General features: G+C 38.1%; 1 protein-coding gene across 2 annotated transcripts in view; it reads left to right on the top strand.

Moving 5' to 3' along the window:
- Positions 1 to 16,938, top strand: part of TSNAX (translin associated factor X) — a 55,099-nt gene extending 38,161 nt beyond the window's left edge. For both annotated transcript variants that reach the window (XM_056487136.1, XM_056487135.1), the window contains exons 5-6: positions 13,417 to 13,544; positions 15,136 to 16,938. In XM_056487136.1, coding sequence (XP_056343111.1) covers positions 13,417 to 13,544; positions 15,136 to 15,510 — 503 coding nt within the window. In that variant the 3' untranslated portion in view covers positions 15,511 to 16,938. The remainder of the gene's footprint in view (positions 1 to 13,416; positions 13,545 to 15,135) is intronic.
- Positions 16,939 to 17,314: the final 376 nt, after the last annotated feature.

Below are 17,314 nucleotides of genomic sequence, written 5' to 3'. Positions count from 1 at the left end.
ATTTTGAATTGATAAAGTTAATGAATTTAAATCCTTAGGATTAGCATTTTCTTTCTTCTAAGCTCAAAATGTGCTTCTGTCTCTCTTTTACAAGCATTAAACCAGTTTGTGTGTTTTGTCTTTTTCTGCTCCTGTGTAAACAGCAGTTTTTGCTAACATTCTTGAGATGTTAAATCCCAGTTTGTTCATAACTCTTGCTGTCAAACCATATTTCTTTGCTGACTCTTAGCTGACAATCTGAATATTACCTAAAATCGGTATGCCTTGATTGTGGCAACATGTGAGTAAAATATGTAACTGCTTCTTTGACATCTTAGTCATATTATAAGTGTTTTGTGTTAATCAGTCTCATTTTAAACAATTTGTAAGTGTGTATATCTTTCCTTAGGCAAAACTTACTTTAGGCAAAACTACTTCAGCTGATGAGAGCTGAAGTTGTCCCCTAGTTTTAAAATGTCCATACAATTGTTTTGATAGACCAGCAGCAAATATGTGTATGTAATTTACAAGACAAACAATGCTCAGGTTAACTTGTACTCATGTCTTACACAAACTTTAGTTTAAGAGTGAGACAGGTCTTGATTCTCAGTTTAGCAGTTTGGAATTAGAAGGAGCTTGCCCTGATAGTCTTCAATGGCTCTGATTAATTCCACAGTCCTCTTACCTGTAATGCATTAGTTGTTCAAATTAGATATTAGTAGTTTTCCTTAGAGCCACTACATCTGTATGTTCTTGCTGCTATTTTATAATCAAGTACTATAAATATTGTACTGTAGTGGTACAATGAAAATGCTGACACTAAGATGATCTCAGACTGTGAACAATACTATTCAAAGTGTATTATGAGTATCTTAACATGTTGAAAATGCTTTTGATTTTCATTTTAAGTACTGATTATAAAAGCTGAGAATCCTTGCATTCAGTTTTATGAACAAAAGTTTTTTAAAACTTCATTGTGACCTGTAAAGTTTGTTTGAATAACCCCTGAAGTTTGTAGTCCCATGTGAGTCATATAATGCTGTGTATAGAACAGCAGTGTTTGAGTTCTGCTGCCTCATGGATCTTAGTGAGACTGTGGTGCAAGCCATCAGCCATGTCATGTGAGCAAGATTCTCACAGGGTAACCACTTACTCCACATCAGCTGCCTCACCTGAACTGTCTCTGTTTAGTTTGATGTGTGTCTTTGTGGCAGTAAATTCAAAGAGGCTTACCTGCCTCTAGTTCTACTGGGGAGCAGTGGGCCTGGAATTAGATTCACTCATCTCACATATAAGAGCAGACATATGGAAAGTTACTGCACAATAACTTCTGTGTGTACCCATGTTCTTACCAAACAAGTTAGCAAACCTCATGCTGGTTTTCCTAGATCGAGATTCACTCCTCTGAGTAAAAAAAAAATAAAAATACTGGTTTTGTTTCTTTAAAAAATATATATTTTCAGAAATCAAAAGTTAGATTTCTTTTTTACATGACAGATACCTGAACTTAAGCTAGCCACAGCAATCTGAAAATAAAGAAATTAATGAAAAAAAATAACTTTCAGCTTTGCTTTGTGTGTTTGGTAGATACACACAGTCAGCTACACTGATTTTCCTGCATAATTTATTTCTGACTTGCACAAAGAATAGACCTGAATAAACTGTTTAGAAAACAACTGCAGGTATTCTGTCCAGAACAGTTTAGAATTTTCAATAGTTTTTTTTCAGTATTGTAAATCTCAGCCTCTTAAAATGACTAAGATGTATTTGTCCATTTTAGAGAAGGATGAGTTACTCTAGGGGAGGTTAGTAGTAGAAGTAGTTAGCAGAGGAAGTTAGAGACCTGCTGCATGTGTATTATGACTCATGCCTCCAAAGCTGCAAAACTTTTGGAACAGAATAGGCAAATTCATCTGGAAAGAACCTACAATGATCATCCAGTGCCACTGCCTGACCACTTCAGGGCTGACCAAAAGTCAAAACAAATTATTAAGAGGATTGTCCAAATGCCTCTTGTAAACACTGACAGGCTTGGGGCACCAGCCACCTCTCTAGGAAGCCTGTTCCTATGTTTGACCACCTTTCAAAAATCCTTAACTGCTCCTTATAGGACATGCCTTCCAACCATTTCACCACCTTTGTTTCCTCTGGGTGCCTTCAGGGACCTTCACATCCTTTTTAAATTGTGACACACTGAAATGCACACAGTTGCATGTATGGTAGCACTTCCTTAATGCTTACATGGGACTTGGAGTGAGATTGTCCAAGAATTTTCGTACTACAGTCTTAAGAAAACTTCAGAGAATGAATCTTACTGACCTCTCAAGGTAAAAAGAAAGGAAGGCAAGAAGGTATTAATGTGCTCGATAAGAGGGAGAAGAAGTAAACTCTGCCATCCATCTTTCTAGCAGTCAGGTGTTTAATCTCTCAAATACCTGAACTTTGCAGTTTTTGGACAGAACCAAAGGGTAGAAATACACAGCTCCCCACTGCATTTCTGAAGTTAGAACTAGAAATGGCTGTACTTCTGCTTTTTCCTTCTCTTCAGGTGTGGTAAATGACAAGTCTGTGCACTCCCATCAGTTGTATAATACTCCTTGGTCCTAAGCTTTCTCTGTTGTTTTTGTAATTAGGTGTTTGAGCCTCATTAAGAAGACTGCTTATAAAATCCAACTGTATTTGCCTTCATTCTGTTGTATTTGCCTTCATTCTGTTTTGGTACATCATCCACAGCATCTACTTATGTTCTAGCTCTTCTACATGTGCTCCTCTGCAAGGAAAGTTTGTGCTAGGTGTTACCCATAGTGCATGTTTAGTAAGGGAGTGTTACAATATGGTATATGTGTGTCACTGGGAGGACAGGGAATGCTTTTAGGCATTTTGTAAATGAGCTTTTGTGCATAAAAAGTATAAAATGGTAACTTTCATCCAGATGTTTACTCTTACCTTTGTTAAATCCTCTGCTCTCCAGTTAGTCATTGGGATGGCAAAAAAAGGAATATGCAGGCTTCAAGACATGTAGATCTTGATTATGCTGAAGCTGGGATCAAGGAGATGTCAGAGATGAGAAGTTGCTTGATGTCAGGATTATGAAGTTGAGATAGAAATCTAGAAACAGGAAGAATGAAGGGACAGTTAGATGAAGAGCAGCTGAGAGAGGGAACACTTTATTCCACTTGCCCACCATTGTTAATGAAGAACTATAAGTGAGAGGTGAACAGTGATAAGAATTAAGAGTGTTTCTTTAAGTTTTGATTTTAAGTCTAGTGTTCTTTAATTTTTGCTTTGCTTTTTTTCCAGTGGAAAAAGCTTGCATGTCGTTTTGAGAATAAATGTAGCTAGGAAAAGTGCTAGATCCTTTGTCTTTATGTATTTCCTAGGGCTGTAAGTCTTGACCTTCCTTTAACCTAGTTTTAAACTCTGAATTTGTATTTTAAAGAAATTCTGGAGAACTAGTTAAAAAGCTTTTTATGAACAAAAACATTGCCATTAAACTGCTTTTTTCTTCCAAAAAGAATAAAGAAACGCTTATGTCCCATATCTCAAAAGCAGCCTGTCTAATTAACCTCAAACTTCCTAAAAATATTCTCCTTTGTCTTGAAACCAAACATGAAACATCCTCCTGTTCCCCACCCTACCTCTCACAGAAGGAGTAAAAGGGTTCAAAATGGAGCTTATCATGGAAACCACCGTAGCAGCCTTAACTGGGGAATCATGATTGTCTGCATAATAAAGCTGCCTAATACATATTTTATTCAGTATAATAACTGTTAGCCTATAAATAGAAGAATGCTATGAGTATTATGCTTGGGAATATTGTTTGCCACTTGTAATTGTTAAATGCTTTTTTTGGGGTTACTCCAAGCAGTTGTTCTTTTGACTTGAAGATAAAACAATTCTGGCAGAGCACTAAAGGAGTTTCATGCTTTCCCTCATTAAGAATAGTGCTAATGGCACGCAGGACGTTTCCCCAAAGGACACTTGCATGAGCTCAAACACTGAGTATAGCACTAATTGAACAACAACAAAAACTGATGACTGTTTTCTACACGTTTCTTAACAGTACAGATTGTCCCAGGGGATGATTAAACAAGCAAACAAAGAGATACTGAAATAATGAAGTCTTTTTTTAATGCAGAGCTCTTCATTTGTTATGTTAGAATGTTCTGCTTTGTTGATATTTTTAAAGCTTTACTATTTGTAATATAGAATTCCTGCTCCTTTGGCCCACTTTGCAGTGTATACCTTATATATCCTGTGAGGAAATATGTACTCTTTCTTTAAAATTGTTGAGAGACACTATGCAAGAAAAGGACTGAAAAAGATTGTATAGATTAATGAAAGGAAGGAAGAAATTTTTTCAGGATTTTTTTTTATTTGTATGTGTGTGTGTGTTTGACACATATTTAACTCTCAGCAACTGAGGGGAAATATCAACAGTATACAGAAAAGATCTGTATGGAACTTAAAGACAAGAAGGAAGTGCTCTTCCACATGTGTAGGGTTCTATACTTTGGCTACAACAACCCCATACAGTGCTGCAGGCTGGGGGAAGAGTAACTGGAAAACTGCCCACAAGAAAAGGACCTGGAGTTTCTGGTCAACAGCAGCTGAACATGATCCCCAGTACATGCCCAGGTTACCAAGAAAGCCAGTGGCATTTTGGCAGCAGTGTGGCCATCAGGACCAGGGCAGTGATTGACCCCCTGTATTCAGCACTGGCTGCACCTCAAGTTCTGTCTCCAGTTTTGGACCCGTCACTACAAGAAAGACATTGAGGTGTTGGAGTGTGTCCAGAGAAGGGCAGTGGAACAAGTGAAGAGTTTGGAGCACAAGTCTGCTGAGGTGTGGCTGAAGGAGCTGGAGGTTTAGCCTGGAGGAAAGGAGGCTCAGTAGGAACCTCATTGTTCTTTACAGCTACCTAAAAGGAGAATGCAAACAGCTGGGGGATGGTTTCTTCTCCAATGTAACAAGAAATGGGACCTGAGGAAATTGCCTCAAGTCACTCTAGGGGAGGTTTATATAGTATATTAAGAAAAATTTAATCATGGGAAGGGTTATCAAGCATTGGAACTGGCTTCCCAGGAGAGTGATGGAGTCACCATCCCTGGAAGTGTTTAAAAGACATACAGATGTGGCTCTTAGAGACAAGGTTTAGTGGTGGACTTGGCAGTGTTGTGTTAGTGGTTGGACTCCGTTGATCCTAAAAGTCTTTTCCAAACTGAAATATTTTATGATTCTATGTTAGGATGTATGTAATTATTCAAAGCATGTTCTAAATCTGCTCTGCATAAATGCAAAACTTGTGTATGCAGAGGGAAAATTAAGGACTGCTCGATTAGCTGGCAGTGTGTGGGGTTGAATGGAGTACCTTTTTAACATGACTTTGTTAAATGAAATCTCTAGCTATTTGAGGACTTAAGACAAAATACTGAATGGGGAGCCCATAATTCTTCTGAAGCTTCTTAAGTGGAGTGGCATGGGCTGATGGTGGTAGTGCAAGTGAGGCACTGTTGGCTGACCTTTGCTGTGTGCCTGTGCTTGCAGCAGTGGCAAGTGGATGGTGTGCACAGGGAAGCTCATTAGCTGTTTATCATGTCTGCACTTGCTCTCAATAGGATTAGATGATGAGGCTGTAAAATGTCAACACCTTGTCAAAACTATTGCTCTGTGACTGCTTCTGCTGATGATGATGCAGGAAATTCTGAGTAAAAGTTCAGCACTGACGCAGTCTAACACATCATTTATCTTGTGCAGGCACTGTTTGTGTTCTGGGAGATTGGTATAATGGAGCTTATTTCTGTCTCCTGCCTTATGCCATTTAGAGTCACTTTAGGCGTGTAAGATACTGCAACAAACTGCATTGCTGAATTGGACCAGGCTAGTTAAGTCTGTGTGGATGAAAAGGAAATACTTCAGTTGCACTAGAGTGCCACTTTTTAACTTCAGTGTATGACAGGATGCTGTAAGAAATGCTTTGGAGATGAGTGGGGTCTGTCCAAGCAGGCCAGGTTTAGATTACTGATGATTTAAGTAACATGTTTTTGGGTGTTGTATGAAGGATTTAATTAGAATGCAAACTAAAGGAGCTATGCACATAATGATTTGTGTGTTTACGTGGTTTGTTTTGGTGTTTGTTTGGATTTTTTTTCTTAGCTTTTTAACTCAAAATATGGAAATAACATACTCAGATTGTTATTTGTTATTACCTTTGTAAACACACGTGTGTTTGTGAAATAATATCAAGGTACATAGTATCAAGGATATAATATCAATATACTGTTCTGAACATCAGGAACACCTGTTTGTTTTTTTTTCTTGAGAGAGCTTAAAAACTGGAATTAAAATAGATGGCATATTTAATTTTAGGTTGGTAATAGAAAGGAAAAGCTTTGTACTGCAGGAGGAAGGTATCATGAATTGTAAATGTCTCACCCAGGATAAGACCTAAATACACCTAAAACTTGAAAGGAAAGCTGACCCTGAAGGAAGCAATCAGGTTTATGCAAGATGGTGGGAAAACACAGTAACACAGGAACAGGATGTAACTGAAGAATTAATCTCTTGCTGTTGTAGGTGAGGGGTAAAATGCCAGAAGTGGAAACAAAGTTTCCTGATTATACTGGAGAATTAACAGCATTTGCAGTGAATAAGATTACGATTGTCAGATACAGTTTTGTTAATTTCTTTCTGTTTTGTTACTTTCTGTGTTTCTCTGAACTCATATCCATACTTGATCAAACTGGTTTGGTTACTCATTCTGCAAATTGCCGATTTGAAATTTGATACCTTCAGTTCTTTTTCTTATTTTTGGTCCATGCCTTTTTTCCTAAGTTCTTCTAAGGAGAGGGAAAAAACAGAAACTGCAAAGCCTCTCACTTTTTATTTTCTGCTGCAGGTTTTGTATGTCCATACACAAAAAATTAAAACAAACCTGCAAACATGAATGCAAATTCTGGCATGAACAAACTAGGCATGCACTATGTGAGAATTGATTATGAGCTCATTCCTGAATGAGATGTAAATTCAGCAGGAGCTGTTCAGAGCAGCAGAAATCCATAAGAGAAGCTGTGTAGTCTTCTAAAGAGGTATGCTGTGGGTCATCATGATCACAAAGATTGTCCTTTTCTGCTTCTGACTTAAGACCTAACTGTCCTAAAGTCCTGCTGTACTGTTATAACAAATACTGCAGTTACTCACATGACAACCTGACATTGTTTGTCTTTTAATTCAGTTTGTCTTCTAATTCAGTTTCATAGCTGGCAAATGGAGGAGACCTTGTGCTCTGGCTCAGGAATTCTTTTTCAACCCTGCAGCTATTGACATTAGTCATTCACAGACCAATATCTCTCCAGCTTTTGCAGGAACCAAGTGCAGCTGGAACATAAGAAAAGCTTAAAAAAAAAGGACCTATGACGCTTTTTTGTTTGTTTATTTAAAATCACACAGGAGAATGTGTCATAGAGGAACTCCATTCCAAGAAACAACCGGGTAGCACATTGTGGTTCGGTTTTTGTTTTGCAGTCATGTGGGGAGAAATAAAGGTTGGCAAGTGGTGAAGTAGCTTTGTACCATCTCACAGATCTGTGTTTATGAGGATAAATGGCCACTATTTGTTCTGATGTGCTTGTGAGTTGGGTGTGTTGCATGGAAGCAGCATCACCTCAAGAAGAACTTTCACTGTGTTTTGAACTGCAGAAGCTGTGTTGTGTTAGGTGCTCTTTCTTTGATCATTGAACATCCTGGCTGAGTCAGAGCTTCCTTTCTTTGGTATCTTGAACACTTGCCCTCAAGGCTGTCAGTAGTGTAAAATTGCTGTCTGACTGAATGACTTTTAAAACTATATTAATTATGAAGGCAATTGAGGGTAGTCAAAGCGGTTAGGAAGACTACTTGTCACAGGAATAGTTTTTTTTAAGAACTCATGTAAAAACATTGGGTGCTCTTCAGAATGACTACATTTGGGGCTGGCGAGTTGGAATAAAACCCCAAACTTCAGAACAAAAACCTTGATTACAAAAGTAACCATGGTACATCCCTCAGCTCCCCAAGTAGAAGCAAAATAAAAGTTTGTTAATTTCTCACTCATCTGCAAAAAGGCCTATCATTTGTCATATGTCCATGTGTTTTTAATAACAATATTAAAAGAGGCCTGATTACCTGTTCTCTGCAATGAAAGATTAAAATATTGTTTGCAGTTCTTTGAAGGGTTTTTGTGCCTGTTTGGAGAAATAATTTAACAAACACTCACAGGCACCTGTCTCATAGGGAACTTATATTTGTTTCTGGGTTTTTTGGGAAAACTGACTAATCTTGGTATTACCTTTTCCCCTGAATTTGGTGTGTATTCAACTTTAAACAAAATGCAAACAATATTAATACTTAAGTGTCTGAAATACATCACTTTAACACATGCAGCTAGAATATAACAGAACTTCTTAGTGGTTGTGGATGTATCAAGTAGCAATTGACAAATGAACAAAGCATTTAGGGCTTTATAGAAGAAATTTACATTATGTTATTTACTGATATGATAGTAAACATACCTAGCTTTTGAATTATTACTCAGTGGATAGAAATACTTTTTTTTCAGAAAATGTAAGCTCATATAGACTTTTGTTCTAGTATTTTTATTTGTACTTGTATTAGTGAGCACTGTTTTATAAGATCCATCCCTGGCTGGAATTACTCTTTTAAGCCATTTTTGCAACAGGATGTCCAGAGCATTCCTGTCTGTGAGGAGAGCTGGCTTTATCCTCTTTCAGTGTATGTTATAAAATTAACCTTTGACTTCATGCTCACAATCAACAAAATGGTTTGATTGTAGTTTAAGTTTAATTATTTAAGTTTTTACCCCTTCTGCCCAGAAAAAGATGTCTGAATCTTAGGAATCATTGTCAAGTATGCAGTGAACTTTAAAGGAGTAGATTAAGGTGTGAAATACCTTTCATCTTAATATGACACTGGCTTTAGTTCTTGTTTTAATACTGCTGAACTTATTGTGTGTACGTGTTTCAAGTGATGTTGTACCTAGTTAATTGTTTGCTTATTTCACTTGTTCTCCCCTTCATTCATCCATGTGGTTCTAGAAACAAGTTCTTTAAGTTTACCATATTTCCTATATTCTGTAGGACTGTTTCTCTGTTTGGGATTTCCATAAGAATATGACTTTTTTTTTCTGGATTGTGGCAGGGATTTCTAGGTTTTGGTGGTGGGGTTTCTTTTGTTGTTAATTTCTTTGGTTTTGGGGGGAAGGAGAGAGAAGGGATGTTTCTTTCTGTTTGTTTGGGTTTTTTTAATGACAATGTAACTTGCCAGCCTAAACATGAGGATAAGATAGAGCCTTGTCTGTGCTGTTTTGGTTTTGTAATGAATCAGCAAGTGGGTAGTTTCACATGACTCGCCCTGTAAATAATTTGCCCCACCCTTCATGCTGTGATTCTGGAAGAAATTTGCTGGGTATATCTTCCTACCATCTTTCTAGTGGCTGCTCTTGGCCTGTGATTCCTGCTGCACGGCTTAGGGGAGGAGGTGGGTGAGAGAGCACAGGCTTGTGTCTGTCTGCTTGTGTCCTAACCATCAGCACAGGCTCCTCTCTAAACAAAAAGATAGAGAGAAGCCCGACAAAGGAGGAGAAAGAAAAGGAGTTTGAGAAGAAACAGGGAGCGAAGCAGCTTATTTGGGAAGATGGCAGGTGGCCCTGGCATTGCTAACCTTAACAACTGAGAAGCATGAAATCCTTCGAACCTGTTTTGTAACTGTTGAACTGAGATTTAAAGGAGGAAATGAAGTAAACAAAATTTTAGAAGGCAACTTTCATTTCTTATTATATCTGTCATTCTGGGATGGATACATGCACATCTTGGGTGGAATTAGTTCTGTTTACCCTAATATGTCTCCTGCAATTAAGTAATTTCAATTATTTACTCATTCTTTAAATAGAGCTAGCTTTTCCTATGTCTTATACATTCATTTGACTCTTGGATTGAGTGATCCAATGACTTTAAAAAAGTTTTTTCATTTAAGAGACCTAATTTTTTTTGCTAAGTTTCTTAGGGAAACTACTTTGTCTTCTTAGAGCTGCATATGTAGTTAAGGAAAAATGTCTTGAATATCAGCTGGCAAAAAGGTCCTCCAGCTTTCAGGCAGGAAAATCTCCTTTATTTGTAGATACATGCTAAGAAGAGATCTCAGTGTAGCTCTCTAGTTCTTATGTAGAAAATAAATTTTTAAAACATACAAGGGGACTGCTATACTGGGTCACTGTCACTTGTCTAGTACAAGCTATTTATATTGAATAAATGTAATAAAATATCAAAATACTTAAACAGTTTCTTTTTTACTTTACAACTGTAATTTTAAGAGGTACTAGTAAAAATAATACAACGTTTTTAATTGGTATTTTTGTCCTCTTACTCCAAAAAAATTCAAACCTATAAAAGGCAGTCTTAAAAAGTATTCCATTACTGGCAGCTCAAACCATAAATAAGCCAATTTTGGAATAAATCCAAAACAAGAGCATAAGGGGAAAGGTATTGTTGGATGGTGTAGTGAAATGGAATGGGGTTTTTCGCCTTGGGAATTATTTGCTGAAAATAGCGGATGTCCTACCATTAAGCTAAAACATAACATGTTTAAACATCCTTCTACCTGCACATTGAAATACCTTATTTCAAGGTCTTGGGTCATTGAAATGTCATATTGTAGCTACTTATGGAAGAAGGACTTGCTAAAAAATAAATTTAAAAAAAATAATGTTTTTTGCGAAGGAGTCATAAACTGGTTTTGTTAACAATCTATTTGTGATGGTAACTTTAATAGAGTTTTGTAAGGCTTACTAAACAGTGGGAGATAGATTCTCTAATTGTGAGAAGGTAACAATAAATGGCAAACAGACTGTGTGCAAAATTCACATGGTGGTATTAAACAAAAGGAAGGAGCACAAGGCTGAAACATGTTAGCTAGGGTGGGATGGCAGGAGGAACCAAACATCTGTGTGTGTACATACATATAAAAATGCCCATATAAAAAAGTACATGAAGGTAAAAGAACAGAGGAGATAAACACTTACAATGAAAAACGTGTGTGAAGTAGTACAGTGGAGTGAGTTGAAAGTGGAAGATCTGACTGATCAAGAAAACTGTTTACCAAAAAGTGTGAGGGATGATTTGGTCTCTCTGAGAGCTGTGGAAAGTGCCAAGTTGATTCTTCATATGTGATAGTCTTCTCCACAGATAGCAGAGGGAGGTTCTCACAGATGTTGTCATGTTGAGTGCTGCTCTATCTGGTAGCTTACAGCTTATCCACAGAAAAAGCCAAAGTTTCGTAATAGATTACTGGTCTTGTTACATCAGAAGGTAAGTCAGGGAGAGAGTGAGTGATGAAATCTACCTCTCTGCAGCCTCTGAAGTTACTTATCTTGAAAGATCCTGAGTAGCTTTTATCTAGTGTTTTTCTATTGCTTGTGCCCAGAATGCTTTACCTGAATTCTGTTGATTAAATTATGGTGTTTAATTGGCCTTGCCAGCTCCCTGTTTATGTTCTGGTTTGTAAACAGCATTGTTGAGTGTGAGCATATTTGTTCTGCTTTTCCCAGTGCTGCTGTAGAGTACTACAATGGAATTGCCATTCTGATTTGCTTCTGCTGAAATATATATTTAAAAGGAAAAAAAGATGCAGGTCACTTATCATGCTTTTGTGATTGTAACGTGGAAAGCCTCCTACCCCTTGAGGTTATGTCTAGTTTTTTTGGGTATTTCCATGCTCATCTGTTATTCAGATCTATGTTCTCTTCTTTTTGATTTAGACTGTTTCTTTGATGAGGTGAAGTCTAAATTTGCTTCTTCCTGCATATTGCTGTAAGCTGAGGTCCTGGCACTGTACAGGGTATTGTACAGTATGTATGTTGAGGATATTAAGATTATTCTAATGGAAACAGGATTCTACTTCTGGTACCCTTGGTTACATCCTCATTTTCTCACTGACAAAACTATTGTCTAATCCTGGCCCTCTTGCAGCATGGTACCTGTTTGCTTCTCTTGTAGTGAAGTCATCCCCTTAAAATGGCTCAGAATATCTCTGCTAGAAGCATCTCTGTTATGTGTCTGTTCCTTTAATGTCCTCTTTGGGCTTTCTCTGTTCATGGGTCAGATATACACAGGCATTGACTTTGTCTCTACAACTTTTTTTAGCTTAGTACTGCCGTGGCTGTTTGTTCCAGCTTTGTTTCTGCCTTTTTTTCCACCAGCAGTGCCAGCTTCAGCTTTCTGCTTACGAACTTTTCTCACGTGCTTCCCCCAAATCTGCTCTCTGCACATAAGGATAAACTGACAACCTTTGAAATCTGGCTGAACATTTGAACTCTTTGTTTTTAAAACTCACCTTTGCTGTAATGCATAATAAAACACCATCTGCTAAGCAGGTAGAGAGAGATAATTGTGGCAGGTAGCAGTAGATGGCATACAAATCTGGTGCAAGCTACATTTGTTATCCCTTTTTATTCCCTTTCCAACACACCAACTCCTTTTGTCCCCCTGCATGCCTGAATTTTAGAGTGTAAGTTCTTTTGGACAGGGTAGTTATTCATAGAATATATGCTCTTTTGGACAGAGTATATATTCATAGAATCACAGAACAGTTAAGGTTAGAAGGGACCACTAGAGATGATCTAGTCCAACCCTTCTGCCAAAGCAGGATCACCTGTTGGTCTTCTAATTGGACATCACAGTCCTGTCTGGTTTGTTTATTTGGTATTTATTTGGTCTAGAGTGATTTATAACAACTGATGCTTTGTCTTCACCAAACCTGCATATTTTAAGGAGCCTGATTTTCACAAAATGAAGAAGAGGGAAGTGCAGTTTTAAACAAGTATCTACTACAAGTCCTTCTGGGCAGGGCTGCTCTGGATCTGTTAATCCCCCAGCTTGTGCTGATACTAGTGATCCCTGACCCAGGTGCAGCACCTTGCACTTGGTCTTGTTACACTGCATAAAATTCCCATGGGCCCACTCTCAAGCTTGTCCTCATCCCTGTGGATGGCATCCCATCCTTCAGGTGTGTCAGCTGCACCACTCAGCTCAGTGTCATCTGCAAACCTGCTGAGGGTGCATTTGATTCCACTCTATAACACTGATACAGTTATTAAACAATACGAGTATGAGCTCTTGGGAACATTGTGGGCAGCTGATCTTCAGTATGTTTCTGAGAACCATGATGCTTTATATTGAAATTGCAGAAGGTTCTGCATGAAAGATGCAGATGTAGTATAAACTTGAACATGTTTGTCTGTGTGGTTGGTCTGGATTATGTTAGTTTTCACTTTTTGCTGGTAACCTTCAAATAGTCTCACTTAAAAGATTTCTTAAAAAATAAATAATTGTGAGCATGGATTATTGCTGGGAAGTTTGAAGCATGAGCTTATTTCTGCTGTTTTTGCAGGACTTCAAGAATATGTTGAGGCAGTTTCGTTTCAGTATTTTATCAAAACACGATCTTTGATCAGTGTTGAAGAGATCAACAAACAACTAATATTTACAGCAGAAGACAGAGAAGAAACAACAAACATGGTAAAAGTTTTTCTTTCCTCAATTGACAAACATCTTTCTGGGATGGAAATGCAGCGAGCAGGCTTAGTCACATTTTTGGCATCTGATTAAATAAGGCCAGTTAGTGGAATGGGATTAGATATACATGTGGGCTTTGACTCACTTGTTCAAAATATGCCTTTTATTCTGATAGGTAGTAAACTAAATCCATGGGATGCAAGTTTATAAATTTCACATCCTTTGTATTCAGAGCAAACTGAACTCTTTCTGATACGGCGAATGATCCAGGATAGTGAAATACTTGCTAACAAATGTAGCAGAGGGATTTTTAGTGCCTGGCACTGTAAGACCTTCTGGTGTGTAGTGATGTTGCAGAAGTTGGGGGACACAAACAAATTCAAGGCAGGATGAGCTCCATGACTGAAATCTTATTGCTGGTATTGAACTAGTCACTAGAGGCACTGTATTTGCCTTGTGCATATGTCTTAGCTGCATCATTTGTAATTCTCCTGGAGCTGATTCCTTTCAGAGGACAAGCTGATGTCCTGTCATACCTTAGTCCTAATACCATATCTGCTGTTTCTTGCCTGACTTGCCTGTACTCCTACCCTGCCCTAAATGGCCCATAGGGACAAACTATGTCACCAAACATGGTAAACTGGGTGCAGTTTGATTGTTGGCAGGGAACAACAGTGATGTGGTAGCAATCTATAGAAGTGCACAAGCAGTTGAGGTGCAGTGTACAGTAATGCTGCTTTACATAAATTCCTGAGTCTGCTTCTGCTGAAGAGATTCTGCTGTAAAGCACTTCTAATTCTTTCTTTATTCTCCTGGTAGGATATTTGCGGAGAAGCCTGATTTTTAGCTTAAATTCACTTGGTTTTACCAGAGGCAGCAACTATGAAGTTGTTAACCTGAGGGTGCATGTCTCTGACCAGATCTCTCAATTTGGGTAGATAGCATGTTATGGGGAAAAGTGAACAGAAAGAAACCTGCATGGTCTCCTACGTTACCAATATGATGGCAATAAAAAGTACTGGAAACTTGGATATTGGAGCAAATGGGTAACTTTGTAATGAGTTTGCTTCATGAAGATTTTTGTTTGCTATTTTAATGAGCTCAGTTGATATAAAAGAGATCTGAGAATACTATGGCTACTTGTAGAGAATATATTTTGAAATTCAAGATAGTATTATGAAATTACATTATTTGTTTTCATAATGCAGACTATTTTTGATTGATTTGCTAACCTTGGATTGACTGTTTAGGAAAAAATAATCTGTCAGGTTGAGATCTGTCAGATGAAAGAAAACCCCAAACAAGTGGAGATAAATGTTGCTACAAAGATGTGATAATTCTGTTTGCAAATAGAGATGGTAGAGTTAGGTTATGTTTATCATGCTTGCTAGAATGAAAATAACATCTCAGGTAGAAATACGCTGGAAGGAGATCAGTACTTCTGAAATCAGACCATGTGAAAATGCCACGCAGTTTAATTTTCCAGAATGTTTTAAATTTCCAGTTATGTTGGATGAGTTAGTGTGTAGTTGAACCATTACAGATGGCTTTCTCATGGTTTTCTGTACTGGACTTTCTTCCATTCTGTCCCCAGACCTCCAATTCCCATGATAAGCAGCCCCATACGTGGAGCCTGAAGGTGACACCGGTGGATTACCTGCTGGGAGTGGCTGATCTGACGGGAGAGCTGATGCGGCTGTGCATCAGCAGCGTTGGGAACGGGGACATAGACACACCCTTCGAACTGAGCCAGTTCTTGCGTCAGATTTACGATGGCTTTACTTTCATTGGCAACACCGGACCTTATGAAGTCTCCAAGAAGCTCTACACCTTGAAACAGAGTCTGGCAAAAGTAGAGAATGCCTGCTACACGTTAAAAGTCCGGGGGTCTGAAATCCCAAAGCACATGTTGGCTGATGTGTTCTCCACCAAAACGGAATTGATTGACCAAGAGGAGGGGCTTCCTTAAGATCAGGAGGCTCTTGCTACTCAGAAGAGAAGAGGACATAGAGAAGGCTCTTTAGTTACGGTTTGTGGGGTTTTGACCCTCCTCAGAGCTTTTTAGGTAGAGACATTTTTAGTTTTATCTATGAGAAAGCTGTTTGCAGTGGTAATTTGTAACCAAAAACACTTTCTATGATGTGCAAGAGAAAAAATGTTTGACTTTGGCCTCTTGGTATGGAATTTCCTGTATTGCTCGCTCCATTGTATCTTTTTTCAGAATGACCAAAATTTCCACTGCACTCTAGTCCACTGACTCTCATTTGTGTGACTCACCTCAAGCTGTTGTTGGTACAAGTTTTCTTCAAGCACAGCAGTGGAAAAAAATGGTTAGGTGCTTTTGTTTAGCATTATCCATTGGTTTCTGCTGATCCATTTTCAGTGTATTTGGGTTCTGTACTCATACCTACAACAATGCACCTGTGCGTTAAGTGCATCCCTCGTCTTGAAGCTGGGGTGGTCTCAACAGTGCCATGTAATTCAAGTTTTCTCTGATTAGTGCTTTAAAGTATGAAAATAAGTCAACTTTTTGCCAATTGATAGTGAAGCTAATTGCACCAGGTGAATACTACTGTCACCCGTTATTTTGGGTCTCTGTTAAAACTGAGCTCTGTTTGAGCTAACACTGGTACTTCACAGTTTTGAGATGAGCTAGGAAATCCACAGAAAATAACTGTGGAAAGTATTGTTTTACATTTTTGTGTAATACAGTTTAATGCAGAATCTGACATATTTCTGTTTGTAGACAAAAGAAATTGTCATACAAAGTATGTAATTTGGTGCTAGGACGAGCAGTTTTTGGCCAGAATAAATGTGTTGCGGTGCTGGAAGTCTGTTCTCCATTGTTTGTGCTGCCCTGAGGACCTCCAGTGGGACTGAACTGGTATAAGTGAAAAAGGGCCAGCCAAGCTTTAAATATATGTTAGCAGGAACTATATCATGTGCATGTTCCTGTGGAAAGGAAATTGCAAACAGAAGTAAGGCAGGCATTCTGGTTTCCACATTTATCTTTGAGGAGGGTATGTCACTGTTGGCAAAAAATCAGGGCTTTATGCTGGTGTCTGAAGTTATGAAAGTCTGATAATGTACATAATGCTAAAGGAAAACAGATAAAACAACATGATCTCTAGACTCCAGGAAATAGGCCTCCCAACTGCAATTGAAAATACTGCATGTTTTTTATTTCCACTTCCATATGTTGTGATACTGCCAATATTTTTCCCATGAGCGTGTCCTGAGTAGCTGGAATCATCTGATATATAGATAGGAACGGGTAAATATATTTCTGTCAAATTTTTCCATTGTTTCCACATAAAGCAATATGTGGTGGGTTGAACAAGGAGTGGAGTTTTTCCTATTGTTTAATACTATTTTTTACAATAAATCTTGAAAAGTAGTCACTGTCTCTATGTTGGTCCTTTTGCCTGTCAGTCGAAGTGGTAAATTATGGTGCAAGTTTCCCACTGTGAAGGTCTTCACTTAGAAGTTTTGCTCCATTCCTATATTCATACTTCCATTCTAATGCTGAATTTTTTTTCCTCCCTTAATTTTATTCTGTGGCATCTGTAAACTAGTTAGGATAGAAACTTTATGTGAATCTCTTGAAAGGAAAAAATGCAAAGGATTTAGATGACAAAGCAAGTACATCCCTGGAACAAATTGCAACAGTACCCATGTTCCTACATCTCACCTTCTTTTTCCTGCCTTTTTTTTTTTTCTTTTTCCCCCTGATGAGAGGAGGGGAAAGAAAGGAGGCTAGTTGCTAGAAAGGA

Source organism: Oenanthe melanoleuca, chromosome 3 (genome assembly GCF_029582105.1).
Source record: "Oenanthe melanoleuca isolate GR-GAL-2019-014 chromosome 3, OMel1.0, whole genome shotgun sequence".
Taxonomy (NCBI): Eukaryota; Metazoa; Chordata; class Aves; order Passeriformes; family Muscicapidae; genus Oenanthe; species Oenanthe melanoleuca.
Note: the sequence above shows the minus strand (reverse complement) of the source record. Positions and strands in the feature narration are given on the sequence as shown.